General features: G+C 40.5%; 1 protein-coding gene across 2 annotated transcripts in view; it reads right to left on the reverse strand.

Moving 5' to 3' along the window:
• Positions 1-17,033, reverse strand: part of LOC119488797 (collagen alpha-1(XXIV) chain) — a 96,597-nt gene that overhangs the window by 1,556 nt on the left and 78,008 nt on the right. For both annotated transcript variants that reach the window (XM_037770705.1, XM_037770706.1), the window contains exons 41-59: positions 16,433-16,486; positions 16,232-16,288; positions 15,176-15,229; positions 13,968-14,021; positions 12,927-12,980; positions 11,373-11,426; positions 10,765-10,872; positions 7,384-7,491; positions 7,137-7,244; positions 5,415-5,468; positions 5,202-5,264; positions 4,912-4,965; positions 4,650-4,685; positions 3,122-3,157; positions 2,663-2,689; positions 1,765-1,830; positions 1,360-1,528; positions 1,114-1,223; positions 6-242 (exon numbers count right to left, since the gene is read on the reverse strand). In XM_037770705.1, the coding sequence (XP_037626633.1) occupies positions 6-242; positions 1,114-1,223; positions 1,360-1,528; positions 1,765-1,830; positions 2,663-2,689; positions 3,122-3,157; positions 4,650-4,685; positions 4,912-4,965; positions 5,202-5,264; positions 5,415-5,468; positions 7,137-7,244; positions 7,384-7,491; positions 10,765-10,872; positions 11,373-11,426; positions 12,927-12,980; positions 13,968-14,021; positions 15,176-15,229; positions 16,232-16,288; positions 16,433-16,486 (1,503 nt within the window). The remainder of the gene's footprint in view (positions 1-5; positions 243-1,113; positions 1,224-1,359; positions 1,529-1,764; positions 1,831-2,662; positions 2,690-3,121; positions 3,158-4,649; positions 4,686-4,911; positions 4,966-5,201; positions 5,265-5,414; positions 5,469-7,136; positions 7,245-7,383; positions 7,492-10,764; positions 10,873-11,372; positions 11,427-12,926; positions 12,981-13,967; positions 14,022-15,175; positions 15,230-16,231; positions 16,289-16,432; positions 16,487-17,033) is intronic.

Genomic DNA, 17,033 nt, shown 5'->3' on the forward strand with positions numbered 1-17,033 from the left:
ATTACCTTGCAATCGTCTTGTAGCATCTGTGGTTCAAGTAGTGTGTCTTTCTCAAACGTCTGTTTGTTCCAGCCACGAAACCGAAGTGTGGTGTTCTCTTGCGGCGAGGATCCAGTGGAGCTGAAGCTGTCTGCGGTGCCGTAGGGAGGAGCGTTTAGGCAGTGGAGTGTGATGCTGTGACTGGCCTCAGTACTCAGTAAGTGGAGAAACTTCATTTGGACTTTCCCTATATCAAACACCATCTGTGACGGAGAGCAGAAGCAGTAGTGTGAGCAGTCTGCCATTACAACCACAATTCAACACTTCAAATGTTTGAAAAGCTGTGATATAACCTCGTACGATGTCAAAGCAAAGAACAATACAGAGGATTGTTGTAGAATTAAAGAGGACCTATCATGCTGATTTTCAAGTGCATACTTGTATTTTGGGTTTCTACTAGAACATGTTTACATACTTTAATGTTCAAAAAACTCTTTACTCTTCTCATACTATCTGTGCTGCAGCGCCTCTTTGACCCTCTGTCTGAAACCCTCTGTTTGAGCTCCCGCTCCCCCCCCCCACACGAAAAGCCCAGTCTGCTCTGATTGGTCAGCTGGCCCACTGTTTTGATTGATCAACCGAACACAACTCTTCAAACTCCGCTCTAACTAGCTTTGTTTGAGGGCGTGCCAAACTAGCCGCTACGCAGGTATTATGCAAATGTGTTACTTGGTGACATCACCACGTTACAGAAGAAAAGGCGGGACTTCAAGCAAGACGTTTCAGGCAGTTCAGGAGCAGTGTTTCTGTGCGGGAGAGTAACTCTCTTTGGCGTGGACTTTGGGCTTTGTAACTTTGCAGACCTTTTATATGCACAATAAATATATATAACACACTAAAGGAATAGGAAAGAGCAAAAAAGCATAATAGGTCCTCTTTCCAAATGTATCTAAATTAGTGCTCTATTAATCAACTAACATGGATGGAGACGGGAATGACAGAGCATGTACCTGTCCCCACCATCCAAAACATAATCACTATTTCTGTTTATTTAGGCTTCAATAAAGTGAACAAACGGCAGTTTATTTTATTTATCAAGTTGATATGTTCATCTTTTCACCACTTCAATGTTACCTTATTAGAGGCCACTGGATGTAAACAGGTCTGTCCTCCTGCGGTAAAGTTGCAGAAGACCTTGAAGGCGTCAGAAGTACAGCCCAAGTTTGGATCAACCCAGAACCAACCTGAAAGTAACCAGTTCAAAGAGAGGACAGAGAGAGAGAGAGAGAGGTATTTTAGAAAAAGGTAAATGCAAACATCTTCATATGCCTAAAATCCTGCCATCCCATCCTTTCAGTATCAGGTAGATGAGACTCTCACCATTGCTGGGCTCTTGATGACAGTCGAGCAGATCTTTACAGACACGAGCCGGGTTCTCCCTGGTGCCAAGAGGCTTTTTGATGCTCTCAATCACACTGCTGAGGAAACGTAGAGTCTTAAGTATCTCCGTGTTCTGGTCTGGCAGGCTCATCTCCGTGTTTTGGAAACTCTGGTTAAGAACAGGAAAGACAACACTGTCAAACTCCGAAATGATATATCAAGTGCCTTCCTTACAGTTATAATACCGACAAAAAGTGCATAACAGAAACTGTGAAGAACACTGCATTTGAATTTAAACTAATTTCCATTTATTCATCTGTCCATCTGCTAACTTATCTGCCATCCATGCAACAATCCACCCTTTCACCCCGTCCATTGACTCAGTGTATTAGTGCCTTACTGTACCTCTGTCCTGAGGGCAGCGTTGGAGTCAGATAGACCGTAGACTGCTGAGTCAACATACATCTGCCTCTGTGGATTCAAAATCAACATATTCAGTTTAATGAAAACATAACACATTCACCGCCCTGTTCATTATTTCGCTGGAAGATTTTAATCCGTAGGCTTTTCATTGGTTATAGAAAACATGGCAGTTTCAATACATGTCCGGTTTATAGAGAAAACTTTAATAGAACAAGAATACACGTTAATACCAGAGGACAACAGTAAAATAAGTCCTGCATCAATAAACCCTGACATTCCTGACTTCAGTAGGGGGAAGGATAACACATTCCACCCAGCGTAATCACTACAGTTATATCACATAATGTGTGTAAACAACGAAAAGACATCTGATAGAGTTGCTTTTCTGGGTTCTTGGAATTGTTCGCACAGGAAAAGGTCATTCAGATAGCAGAGAGCTACACTTGATCCACAAGTTATGACAGATAAGAGATGTGAGGAGGGTTTCTATCACAGTGCCAGAAGAGGATGATTGTTGATATCCAACGCCAATGCTACTGAACAAAAGTGTTCTTTTCAATGACATGGAGGATTTATTGGCTCATCTACAGTTTAGCAAATACACAAATAAAAAATGCTTGCCCTAGATCTATCACATCCTGGCTTTGCTCCGCTGTCTTTTCTATTTCTCTGAAAAGATTTTTGAAGCTTGGGCTGTCTCAAAGCTTGAGTTTCAGGAACAAAGAGAAATGTAATGTCTCCAGACAGTCTCAAAATTAGGCAAAAGATAGACAATTTCCCCTGCAACTTTATGGTCTAAACCTTATGTCTTTTGCATGAAACTCAAAACAGGACTGCCTTCTAGCGGATCCTGTCTACTTGAGTGACATGAAGCACTTACTGTTGGACCTGGAGCACCAGGAGGTCCCTAAGGTGGGAAGAAAGAAGAAGACAAAATGAGTGACACAGTGAAAAATGATCCCGTTGTGGTTGTGGTCAGTTCACTTTCTGGTAAACCACGTTGAATACTTTATAGGGAGATGTTTGAGTGTTCAACCAGAGAACTGCCTTGTCTGGACTGAACAAATACATTTGAAATAGCGTAGTGTTTTAGTCTTAGTATTTTTATAATGATTATATAAAAGAAATCTCATATAGCAATGAAACCAGTAATCCCACATCGCCATGTTTCCAGAGCTTTTATACATTCTGGCCCAAAATTAAGTCTGCCTGCACTGACTGAATTGAAAGCAAGCTCATCCACGACGCTTCATAATTAGACATATCACAGAAATGTATTGTTACATTAATAGAGTATGTGTACTGTAAGCCAAAATATGATAGTGAGGTTCACACTTACGCTAGGTCCTGGATTTCCCTCTGGCCCTTGAGGCCCCTGAAGGTGTGAGAAAGAAAATCAGTGTCAACATGGCTAAAATTATGCATTAAAGGGATAGTTTGGGTGTTTTGAAGTGGGGATGTATGAGGCACTTATCCATACTCAGTGTATTACCTACAGTAGATATATACGGTTGGCACACCCCCAGCATGGAGGTAAATTTTTTTCAATGGAGTCTGGTTGCTTTGGCGAGAGCATAGATAACGGCTTCAGTTCCCCTTCGGAAACATAAACTGTATAGCTCACGGCAAGGTAAACCACCGAATATATTCTGAATATAGCATACACTTAAACGGATATTGATTTGTTTAGGTGAGCCTTTCTTTTAGGTGGTTAAAATATGTTTTGTTGTCCCTGTCCACAGCAGTACATTGCTTTACTGCGGTGTCGGTGCTCCTGTCTGTTTCTCCAAACTGGAGGCGTACCGACCGTCATCTACGGTACTGTAGGTAATACACTGACTATGGAGAAGTACCTCATACAGCCCCACTTCAAAACACCCAAACAATCATTTAAAAAATGTATTCTGTTTGTCCTGTTTGCTCTGGCAACCTCAAGACTTTACTGTAGCATAGCCCATGTGAAAAACTCCAACATGAATACCATATCGATAGCTGAGAACTTAAAAAAAATAATGTGTATTGGATAATTAAAGTGCAGCATCACAGTGAGCAGAATGGGACTCTGCAGGGAACAACTGCAGAATCATAATTCATTTTCTCCCATCACCTTTCTCTGTGATTGAGACTGTGAGGAATAGCAGTAGGAATTGGACTGTGCATAACCACAGTGGTTACCTACTGCCCCCTCTGGCTGATTGTTGTATAGCAGCTACCTGGAGCAGCTGCACTCAGGTGGTTTCAGGTAGTCCATACAGTATATGTGGGAGTATGCACATAGTTGACACCATCAGTGTTTGAGAAAAGGCTAGAATGACGGGGGTATAGTGTACACAGCCTGTGCGTGGTTGTGTACATTGCAGAGCATTACAGAGTGGTAGCAGGGATATAGAAGTGAATATGCGGATTGCACTGTGGTTTGCCGTGCTAATATTTTGACAAGGCATTTCCTCGACAGTGTTTACACAAGAGGGTCTGAGAGTACTGTAAAGCCCCACAGCGGGATACTGAAAGAGCTACTTTCACTATGACTCAGCCATACCGATCTGCTGTCACTTAAGGACAACCGTATAAACAAAACTATCACTGAACCCCAGCTAGCTTTCATGCACATTTAAACACAGCGTTCGTCATCTACAGTAGGTCTGTTTTTTACACCCACGATCTGCTTTGAGGTGGCGCCATGATAACTGGCCCAGCAATGCTTTTTCTGGAAGGAATTCTCGAGTCTGACTCTTCAGTCAAGTATAATCATGATATAATCACACGGTGTATCAGCATGTAATCATACGTAATATAAATCATTATCACATAATCAGTCTGACAGACTTTTTTCGGTGTTTGGTTGCTGGTTTTGAGTCAGATCTTACCATTTCGCCACTGCTTCCCTTCGGACCCCTTGGCCCCTGTGGAAAAGATACATAACAACATGAAAACATATACAGCATTGTATCCCACTCTGTATTCTACATAGACTTGAATTAGCACATGGCCAGTTAATAGATTGGTTTTATTAAAAGTACTTCCACTGGGTCAACATCCTTCTTAGTTCTACAGACTTCGCTAATCATTGCCTCGTCATTATACATTCTCATTACACACACACACACACACACACACACAGAAACTTACGGGTTTTCCCATTGGGCCCATCATTCCTTCAGGGCCTACAGGTCCAGTGAATCCCTGAAACAAACAGCAGGGTCAAGGATGAATAAACAAGTCTGTCTGAATTCACACGTTCCCAGAAGACAGGGTGTCCTAAGTGATTACAACAGCAAGTGTGTGTACTCTACAAAGATCTGTACAAGTATTACAGAATCTTGTATTCTGTTTAATATTATTCCACTACTAGAATTTCAATCCCAGCAGTAGAGATAGCACTGTAGTGTGCTTACTGTTTCTATTTCTATTAAACTTACCAGAGTGCCCATTGGGCCTTTCGGGCCAGGGTAACCTCGAAATCCCAAATCACCATTCGGCCCCTGTTTGAAAGAAAAAGAGATCTTTTCAATCCCTGTGTGTCATTATACAGGGACAATATACTCAAAGTTTTTTTAAGAATGATATTCCTCTTCTGTTCTGTTTTATCATCTTGTACACTCTTACGGTTGGTTAGCTACTCAATCTCTTACCGTTGGCCCAGGAAAGCCCTGTAAACCAACCATTCCCAGGTCTCCAGATTCCCCCTGCAAGCAGAAAAGACAATAACATCAACATGAACATAGCCTTTTACACACTGTCATTGTGACATTTAGTATGCATTCGAGAAACACATCATATCATAAGTAAGAGTATAGAGTGTACAGTACGTTTTTATACCTATAGCTCCAGACACACTAGGCAAACACAGTAAGTTGGCCTTGTAAAAATGTCCTTGTCCATTTCAAAAGAACAAGGACACACAAGGCTTTATGTCTGGATCTACAGTAGCCCCAGCCCATAGAAACACACACTGTGGGGTTTGGTGTCTGCACCCTACTCTGTGTCTGAGCACTGTCTGTCGTCCAGGGTGGCAGACACTATGTTTGTACAGCCAGTCGTCCACATCCTCTAGACGGCTCCGCTTTCGGGCCAGCGACTTTGACCGAGAACCTCTATTCACTGAGAAGTGTAAAGGGATCTGACCCAAGGGCCCGAGTCTGCTCTCTGTTTCACGAGCATCAACGGAGAAAACTAGTGGAGGGAGGGGAGAGCGAGGGATTGAATGTTGTTTCTTTTTTTCTTCTCCTTTGAGGAGTTACATAAGTAAAGTGGAGCACCTCTTTTTCAGGTCTCTGGAGGGCGAGGATCTTACATAACTTGGCCTTACCAGGCGGAATGTTTCCATTCCTGGTCTCGCCCAGATAATTTGTTACTCTGCTCGGGGTGGAAAAGTGTCAGACACGCACATTGGCTATCTAACCCCCTGAGGCTATATTTAGAGAGGTATTAAAGAATGTATATAAGCTTATAAAACCATAGGGATGGTATCAATTTAAAACGAGCAATGTTCTGACCTACTTAAACAATTCAAGAAGATATTTTATTTGTGAAAGACACGTTTTATGACCATTATATATTTTGTTAACGGAAATTAATTTTAATGCCACTAATTTCTTTAACGCATTAACGCAACTTTAGCACAACAACCAAAGCGATTTTTAATTAACCTTTTAAAAATCTGCTGGGCTGCCGTCGGACCCGGCCGCTATTCAATCTTTCGGAGGTTGTAGCGGTCTCAAAGCGGTTTTAAAGCTAGAGAGAAAAATACTGGCATCATATGAAATTACAAAAAACTAAAGAATCCATTGGTACCAACCAAGTTATACTAGCTTGTCGGTAAGGAGGTTAAATAACACTCCAAACTCGCGCTCAATTTTGGCGAGGAAAAACTGGCATGACCATTTTCAGATGGGTCCCTTGACCTCTGACCTCAAGATATGTGAATGAAAATGGGTTTTATGGGTACCCACGAGTCTCCCCTTTACAGACATGCCCACTTTATGATAATCACATGCAGTTTGGGGCAAGTCATAGTCAAGTCAACACACTGACACACTGACAGCTGTTGTTTCCTGTTGGGCTGCAGTTTGCCATGTTATGATTTGAGCATATTTTTTATGCTAAATGCAGTACCTGTGAGGGTTTCTGGACAATATTTGTCATTGTTTTGTGTTGTTAGTTTATTTCCAATAAAAAGTATATACATAAGTTTGCATAAATCAAGCACATTTGCCCACTCCCATGTTGATAAGAGTATTAAATACAGTATATATTACTCTATAGTTACACAATTATTCCAGGCTAAGGAAATAATCTAATCCTATTTTGAAACGGATTTTTGCTTTGAATCACAAATGCCTGTATATACTCACTGGTAGTCCTTTGGGTCCCAGGTCACCTATCTTGCCCTGGTCACCTGTAGCCCCCTGCAGGCCTTTGAATCCCGAGGCTCCCCTGTCCCCTGGCAGTCCCAATTCTCCCTGAACCAACAAAGGTCAGGAATTAAAAAAGTTAGAACAATTTACGAAAATGTTTCTTCACCAGAATTTCTTTGTTCTGTCAAGACAAACTGCTACAATTCAGAATACTTTAGGTCAATATTTGTATTATCGCTTTCACCTTCTGACCAGGCGGTCCTATTTCTCCAGGCGGTCCAGGAAGTCCAAGCTCTCCCCTGGGACCTGGACGTCCAGCAGGTCCCTCTTGTCCCATCGAGCTCTTCTGACCCTGACAACGTCAAATAAAGTATTGTTTTACTATGAAAAATATAAAAAACATTTTTTAAATAATTATGATTTTTTTTAGATATTTTGGAAGCTGCACTGTTTACATCCATGTATACAGCTTTGCTGGTGCATGGCTACATTTCTTGAAACATTACAGTAGTAAAACAGCGTGAAACCGTCTGCAGTCTGTGTGAGAGTCCTTACAAAAGATACAAACCAAACGGCAACCCACTCATCAAAACATTTCTCCGTAGAGGAAAAAAACTCCACATGGTCCCTTTAAGGTTCATTTGAGGTTAAAGTCTTGTGAAGATTCATAATGGTAGTTACATGGATGAAGAAGATGATGTCAATTTGGATGGTTCTTGCATTTAAAGGTTGCTCTTAAAACACTTGACACTCAAACTTCTGATGTCAGAGAGCCAAAAAACACAGCTGGCAAAGCTGTATAATATATGACAATCGATTCATTACTTCAATTATGTTTCAACTTCAATGTTTATTTCAATATGTCGAAACACATTTCTAAATTCATTGTGCAGTCATAGCTGTAAACCACAGTGCTGAAGTCCTCTCCTGGTTATAATATTCTTTGGCAGTGTAAAACTGACTGCCTGTCACTGAGTTGCTTTCTCACACCACACATCATAGCGGTTTCCTGCTCCATCAGCAGTGTGGTGAGGCATAAGGGAGCGAGTGATATTCGAATAACAGATTGAGTGGGTCGTCGCTTCACATATGGCTTCTGTTCCTCGATCACTGTGCGGATAAGTCAGGAACCAGGTTTTACTGGTTGAACCCCTAACCTGCAGGTGCTGGGAAGCTCTTGCACAAGAAAAAGCCATTTGTCTATCAGCTTAATGAGATTTAACTAAGACTGACCCCTTCAACCTTTGCACACACCATCTCTCAGACACTCTTGGCTTTCTAGCAGTGCCCCTGCATACAGGCATATACAAACACAACACTACAAATGTTCACTGCAACAGATGTCATCGTTTAACCATGGGAAGCGAATGGATTAATTCATATCATCAATGTACATAAAAATAGGGACCCTTGAATGTAAAAAGAATGAGAGTTAAAAAGTGATCAGTTAAAGAGGTATGGGAGATCCTATTTTCTTCTGTCTTTCACACACACATCCAGTTCACAACTAAATATATATGTGAGAATAACCCAAAATGCAAATTTGAACCAGATCCTGACTTGCAGCAGAGGCTTTTCAAGGTTTCCCAGGTAAAGGACAGTGGTCTATGTTACTATAGTTAGTAGAAAGTAGAAACCACATCATTTCAGTCAAAGTGAAAAACACCAGTGGCCAAAATTAGACCTACTAGACTTTTACACAACAACATTATAATAATAATAATAATAATAATAATAATAAATTTGACTTATATAGCGCCTTTCAGGGACTCAAAGATGCTTAACACTATCGACGGGAAATTAAATTATGGATGGATTATGTAAATGAAAGTCAGACAGAAAAGACTTGGCTTTCCATCTCTTGGCTAAAAATGACAAAGACACTCATGTATGTAATCACAATCCACTCTGGCTGCACACGTATTTAGATAAACCCACTGAGTGGCAACCAGAAGAAGCCAATCAAATCAAACATTCACTGATTAGTCAATCTCAAGTCGTACAGTATGTCTCAGTCTTAAATCTACAGAGAGGGAAGCATCTGAAGAAAAGCTTTGAGCATTCAGATGCAGTCAAATGTAATCGGACAATGTGGCACAAGTAAGCCGAAATGCAGCTACAAACAAAAACAGTCAGGTGATTAAGTTGTCTGCAGCTGTGTTTCACCTATGCTGTTTTCAGCTGACAACTTATCACACTAGTTCACTTACCTACGTTGTAGGCAATATTCACACAGCTTTATTATTTGTGGACTATGTATATTTTGTCAATCCACAGAGCAATGGCGATTTAACTTCCAGTATGCTTCTTGAGTGAATGAGGCAAAAGCCAAGAGGAACCAGTGAAGGCGAGTTCCTTACAAGGTAAAGATGAGAGTGTATCATTGGCTTCTTAAATTCTCCTAATGCAGACCACAAGTCTGTTATAGAGATTTAGCGCTAAGCTCAGTGAAAGTTCAGTTATGCAAGTGAATCGTCTGACTCCTTCTGTAACCTACATTTATGGTGCTGAGCAAGAATGTTTTGAGACACAGCATATAACTGGGTTCATGTCTGCGTGAGTGTCAGCCACATAGTCAGCTTCATTATTTTCAAATGCGAACCCCTCTAAAATTGCACGTTTTGATTGATCACCATTGTTGTGGCTCACTTATGCCTATTGTGTTTTAAAAATTCCAACTTGTCATCCATGTAGCTCAGTCATCTCTGTCATGACAGACATTAGTGAAAGTGAGCTTTACTTTTATATACTTAACAAATACATGATTAACTAAAAGGGAAAGCAAACCAAGTAACTTACTTAAACCTAGTCAGTATTTTATATAATGCTAATTGCCCTTAAGTAGGCCAAAGACATTGTGGGGACTCCAGAAACAGTCTGGATATATTCTGAAGAAAATCAGAAAAACAAGATGAATAGACCTCGTTGTGTGAAAATTCAATTTCATGCATCAATTGTTGTTGTGCTCTCTTTTCACGCTTTTCAGAGAGAGAGCATTCCTATTGGCTGCTTGGTATTTCTTCAACTGATCTCAACATGGCTGTCGGGTCACAAACTTTCTCATTTTACAGCTAAACAGTACACTACAAGATGTTTCTGAAAACATTTGAGACGGGAAATAGGCATGATTGATGATTGATTGATTTTGCAGTATAATTGATCAGCGCTGCCTAGTTTGACCGTTTGATTGGCGTTTGCGAGTGATTGACAGCTGCTCAGAGACGGCAGGCTCCAGCTCGGCTCTGATTGGTTGTTTTCCTCCGGTCTGCGAAATCTTGCAGATGCCATTAGGAGCTCAGGAGGAACATGATTTTTTTTTTCAGATTACCTGTCTCATGCACTACTGTCAGGATATAGTGACTGTTTCATAAAAATAACTTTTTTTAATCATATTCGCTCCATTTCTACCCACTGCTGCTTTAAGTGGAGATAATAACAAAATGTGATATTATGCATATGTGATATATACTGAAGACATGTGGTAAAATAAAGAGAAGCCATTAATTTACTCGTGACTTTCTTTACATTCCTTTGTACTTTGGAATAAATCAAAATGGGTACATCATTAAAATTACATACAATTACATTCGTACATTACTGTCTATATAATGATGTCACTGATTACCTGTCGTCCTCGTTTTCCTGGAAATCCTGGTAAGCCAGTCAGTCCCGTGGGGCCATCCAACCCTGGGTAACCCATCAGTCCCACGAGACCAGGTGAACCAATATGCCCCTGGAACAGATAACGTCTCTCAATCTCAGCCTGAGGGGCATTTACAGACTTATCACGAGCACCATATCACTATTCATGCCAGGTTTCTACATCCTATTGAAATCTCTAAAGTGTTGCATTCCTGCAGACTTTTTGCTTTTTCCAACACCCAATTACGGATCAGTAAGGTTTGTAAGTTGCGCATTGAAATATTCAGACACTTAAAAGGTAATACAGTACTGTTGCTGCTGACATTTTCGGGCAAACACCTGTGCATAATATCAACTAATGATGGAGATATTTTTATTATATCTATTGCCTTCTCTCTCCTTTTTATATGCAGTAGCGGTAACCAATTTGCAATAATTTGGTGATGCTTAAGGTACTCAGCTGTTTCCCTATGCCAAGCTGCATCATCATCACACAGTTAATCACAGTGGAAAGTGCTCTTAATTGTTATGCTGCTGCTGCTGCGGTCTCTCTCTGAACCACTCATTTGGTTGAGCTGATGTGATACTCACTTCGATGCCAGGAGCTCCACTCAGCCCTCTTGCTCCTTTATTTCCTGCTGCGCCCTGGATAAACACACACATGAAAAAGAAAACATACATGGGCATTCACAAAAACACACAAGGTTATATATCTCACTCGCCTCCCATTGTTGAGCGGAAATATTAAAGACCGTGTCTAATATGAGTCTCATGGAGAACCCAAGTTCGGGACTGTTTCTAAAAATATACACAACTGTTAACTGTATATTTAACACCTCAAATGGCATTTGGTTAAATCACATTGAGGTGTTTGAGTGAAATATGGCATAACACTAACACAGGAAACCTTCACTGCTTTATGTTTTTAATAAAAGCACATTCTAGAGTATATTGCCATGCTTAATAACATAAACTTTATAAACTTGTACTATACACATAAAATACCTCTTTCGTCCTTCCATTGAAACCATCCTTTTGCTTTTCATAATTCTCTCTGGGCCCTGACACAGTGAGTTATGTACAGTATGAACAGGCCTAGAAAGATGCCCCCCATGGGATGCTTGAACAAAGCCGGAAATTTGAAACAGAAATACAGCAAATCCTAAACATATCCAGTGTTTCCTAGCAGTGTGTTAAGCTTCGTATGTTTCTAAGCAGGGTCTATATATGTTGCATGTGACAACATTGCTCAAACTCAGTTCAAACTCAGGCCAAGTTGAATGAATGAACAGAAATACCCCCATATTATTAGATCTGGTTATATAATCACTCTTACACACAAGTTGTTTCACATGTGGAAGTAAGTCAGTGGTATTTGGAAACCTTTGAACACTTCACTACTAAAAAGGCTATGTGGAACTTGATCAATGAGGCTTTAAGTTGTTTCACAGTGAAAATTAAGTCATGTAATCAGAAGGCCAGTGACAAGGTTGAAGAAGAAAGCAAATACCTTTCAGTTCAGGAAAGCATGTTTTACCAAATGATATCTGCTTTGATGCCAGCTGCCCACATTTTAGGGTGTTTTTGCAAGCTATTTAAGGATCCAAGAACAAAAGCAAAATATCTAAGATAGACGTCAGTAAAAAAAAAAAAAGGACAACTTAGATGCGTAGAATCAAGTATTCAGCGTAGCCACCTGGTTTCTAATACTAGGAGCTAAGCTGAAATTCCTGTTTTTTCTCCTTTACTAAAATTCCACCACAGCAGCGATGAAATCATCAATCACAGAGGTAACAAAGTGGTTGTACTAGCATGCTTATTTGGTAACAGGTGAAAAATATGTCTCTGGTTTGTCTTTCATTCTGGCAGCAAAGACAAGGATTTTTCACCCAACCCTACTGGCAGTGGCTGAACAAGGCAGTGTTAATAGATTTATTGGCTTTGTTTAGAGTAAGACCTCTATTCAGTTCAAAAAGAGCAGCCTGGCAGTAGAAACATCCTGATGCTGAAACCGTCCATCTTATTTGCAGGGAGGAGACCAAGTTTAATGACTTATTACACTCTTGACTTTACACATGAGTGAAACAATATGCGTATATCCATGTATGTTTGTTTTTCCTGCTATGGTGATTTTCTTGGACTCACCAGAGATCCTATTCCTCCTTTTGGGCCTGATTCTCCAGGGAAGCCTGGTGATCCCTGAACAAAGACAAACACAAACAATAATACTAACATGTTATATGAATCCATACTATGTTTACATGATAACCTGTGGAAATAATGCCATTAAAAGGTTACATTTTTCAGGAAAACAACATTATTGGGGATGACGAAACTTTTCAAATTACATAATAGAATTAATGGAATTACACTTTATTGTCTGTCCATTTTGGACACTCCGTGAGGCGAATTATCTACTTAGCACAGAGAATTACTCATAATCCTTCTGCTTTAAATGACTCTATGCCCTACTGTGTCACCCTTAGGCAAAATACATTTACATATTTCACATATTGAGCTTCTGGTAAGTATGCTGGTTCTTTGTTCTTTTCAACACTTTCAATGATTCTACATCACTGTATATAGTTAATGCACTCCATCATGGGTACAAAACCATTGGTATGGTGATTTGAATGCATGAACCAAAAATGTGTAAAGGTCTTTATATATAGTACTATTATTATATACTGTAGCTATTGTACCAGGGCTCCAGACTAACTTTGCACTGGTGCACCTAATTATTTAATTTAGGTATACCAGCACATAATTTAGGTGTACCCAAAATATTTCACCTTTTGGCCCCACAATAATACATTTTCAGTTCCCATACAAATTGGTTATTTCTTAACATATTATGTAAATGACTGTAAACAGGAATAAAGGTGCAGATAAATGTTTTCTGAGTCAGATGAGGCCATCTCCGCCAAAATGTTGGGTCAGAAGGTCACTGGAAGTAGGGGGTCCAAGGGGCCATTGCCCCCCCCGACTTTACGCCCCGTCCCGTGTTGTGAACAAGAGTAGATGAAGAAAACAATGTGTAAAATGCCACGCCACGCACAAGCTTTGATGCTCGCAGTACTACTGTGTGGAGATGGCCAGGTTTAAGTGCAACCAATGAAAATGTTTAGTCGCACTTGACAGATTTTTTTGTTGAGCTCTGTGTACTACAGACATTTACTGACTTACTGGTGGGCCTTGTGGTCCAACAGCTCCACGAGATCCAATGGTACCAACATGGCCCTGAAACACATTCGAATACATAATTATAGTTTTCTCTCTGTTTCTCAACCTTTATCAGTGCTGTGATGGTTAGGAGACCTGACATGTATATGTCATACTCCCATGTCTTTACTAAAGGAAGAACATCATGTCCAAAGCAATGTTACAATATGTTTATTCTCATGTGTACCATTTCCACATACAGTAAAGTAAATAAACTTAATTACACATTCCACAGCATAAAACAATACACATTAGTTTCTAAGCCAAGTTTAATGTCATGACAGGTGGCTCTCACTTAACAGGATCAATAAATTCTGCACTTTAATAACCTATTGGGGTATTCAGTGGAAGTCTGGGGAATGATGACACAACTGCCAAACTAGCTATTAGTTTTTATGACTATGAACCTAGGTTGGATCTGGATCATCTCGAGTGCTTCTTCGTAGCACTGTACTTCCAGCAGTTACACAACTGTTACCCAACAGTTTGGGCCATAGTATGAGATACTGATACATAATGACTAAAATGTGTCCTAGGAACAATGCGTTAAAAATAACTCTACTGTCATTCAGCATACAAGTAGGATACTGTAAAAGTCACTCTATATTAGTGGACTTTAAGCAAGGACCTCAGAGGGTCAGGCACGATTTTACAGTTTCGAAAAAGGATGATACGAGACCAACTGCATCCTTTGTAACTTTCTTATATAATAATATAATAATCTTCTTAATAAGAATATATTGAGGAACACAGGGATAACCCATTAGGATAAAAAGACAACAAAACAGTGTATTGTTATCATCAGCTAAATCAAATAGATTTTTTTCTATTTGCCTGTTCAAAATGTTGTAGCTACAGACCATGTTTGTAGATCCAATAACAGCCGAACCCACACACCAACTTGCTTGCACTCTGAATGTGTGCATGTGAACTTTTTGAGAGCAAGGACTCTTAAACCTGAGAGCCATGAAGCGACAAAAACACCAGATTTCCGCAGTCTTATTGCTGGGAATGTGGTAATCCTCTCCAACATGTGTGGTCTGCCCTTACAGTACCTGAGAGGAGCCGTGTTTAAAGGAGCCAAAAGAGTATGAACAACAATCAAGTAGACGGGCACACGTAGTGGTGACCGCGTGATATGTCTGATGTTGATTTGATGGTTTTCTCTATACCTGATATCCTTCATCCCCTGGCTCTCCGCGCTCTCCTCGTTCTCCTGGGGGCCCCTGTGTACACACAGACGCGCACACATGAACACACATACTGTACGAGCGTGCCTTCATTTATACCCACAAAGCCTCGATTGAGCTGGGCAGCTACTTAAAAACACTGAGTCCCTTCTCAGGCCAACACATGAAACATATTGTATAGATGTGACCTATGAGTCTGGATCTTTACTGGAGTCAAATGAAAAGGCGTAATTTCACCTTGAACCATACTTTCAGCCAATCTTGGTCGGGGCTGCAGCAAGACACAAGCTACCATTGTATTGCTCATGCTATGTACCGCAATACTGTGCCAACTTGATAATCCAATACTACTCATATCCTAGGTTGCTATCTAGACTTCCAGTAACCCTAATTGTTAATGCTATAATGTAGGCTTGTCTCAGTGGTCACATCCAGTGCTGAGAAATGTTTTTCAAAGTGCAAAAGAGTCATGGTACTGTAGAACTGTGAGCTTTCCCAAGCTGCTAAGACTCTTTGATACATCCTGATCCTCTTTTGATATTAGCCTAAGAATGACTTTGTTTTCTTGGGTGCAGAATCCTTGAGGTAACTTAGGGTGAGTAATGGCCCTCACTGAAACTCTTGCCCTTGTCAAAGCCACAAATGTTTTGTATAAATGCAGAGTAATGACGCCTGTTTGAGCTTTAACTATAGAACATTATGGGTGAATATAAGAACACAAACAAAGCTAAGCTTAAGCTTTACCCAGAACTGTAAATACCCTTGTCAAACATTTTACTCCATCAATGAGTGGAAAAGATCTGAGCCACACAGGTTGATAATCGGGGTTCGTATGCATGACAGCTTTAAGAACAGGAACACTGATACATTATTGTCGATCTGCTGGGACACGAATGTGTGTACTTGGTGTTAAAATCGGGAGCTGATCAGGATTAGCTTTTACTTCCAGTGTCAATCCGGTATTTAAATGACTTGGACTAAACAGAGCGAGAAGTGTTAGGGATCAGAAAGGAGAGTTTAAAGGAAAGCAAGACCTACTGGTTCACCTAAGGGCCCTTGGAGTCCTGGGGTCTTATTGTCCTCGCCTGGGTAACCCTGGAATGTAGCAAACAAACACACACAATCACACATGCACACTGGCAGACATAAGATTTTGCAACCGGACAGCACACTGAAGTACATTTCACCTACAACACTGACATAATTCAATTTCAAACACTAGTTCAGGTATCATATTACCTTTTCACCTTTAGGCCCTGGTGGTCCAATGGGCCCAGGCTTGCCAGGGTGACCCTTAAAAAAAAAAGAAGGCTGATTATTGTAGCTAACAACTGCGCCATACTTCTACTGGCTACAGCATGTTTCTTGGAGAAACATGAAATCCACTGTCAGCATATTAATCAGAACTGTTTAATATAAACACAACTCTTTGTAGAGACGCTTTTACATCCTGTCACTGCAGGATTTAGGTTTTGGCACAGACCCAGAAATCACTCAGCAACCTGAGTCAAGTGCGTCGGAATCTGAGAGCCTTCATACACACCCATACACATTGATGAAGAGGGACAAAATGAACTTGAGGTACCCTGTTCAAGTTATGCAAGCTAAACCAACTGATGTTGGCATTGACCAGGCTGTGGAGTAGGGGTTTCACAGAACAGTCCGCTAGTCGACACTGTGCATTGTTGTAGACTTACCGTGGTTTTAGCACGGTGCAGAAATAAAGCAGTGGCAATGCATTACAGCAGATATGCAGCTGGGGTCGCTGGGGGTAGTTATTGTTGACAACTCATAGTTATCATGCATGACTTTAACACTGTGCAGTGTGGGGCGCTAAAGC

The sequence above is a fragment of the Sebastes umbrosus genome, chromosome 5 (assembly GCF_015220745.1).
Source record: "Sebastes umbrosus isolate fSebUmb1 chromosome 5, fSebUmb1.pri, whole genome shotgun sequence".
NCBI lineage: Eukaryota > Metazoa > Chordata > Actinopteri > Perciformes > Sebastidae > Sebastes > Sebastes umbrosus.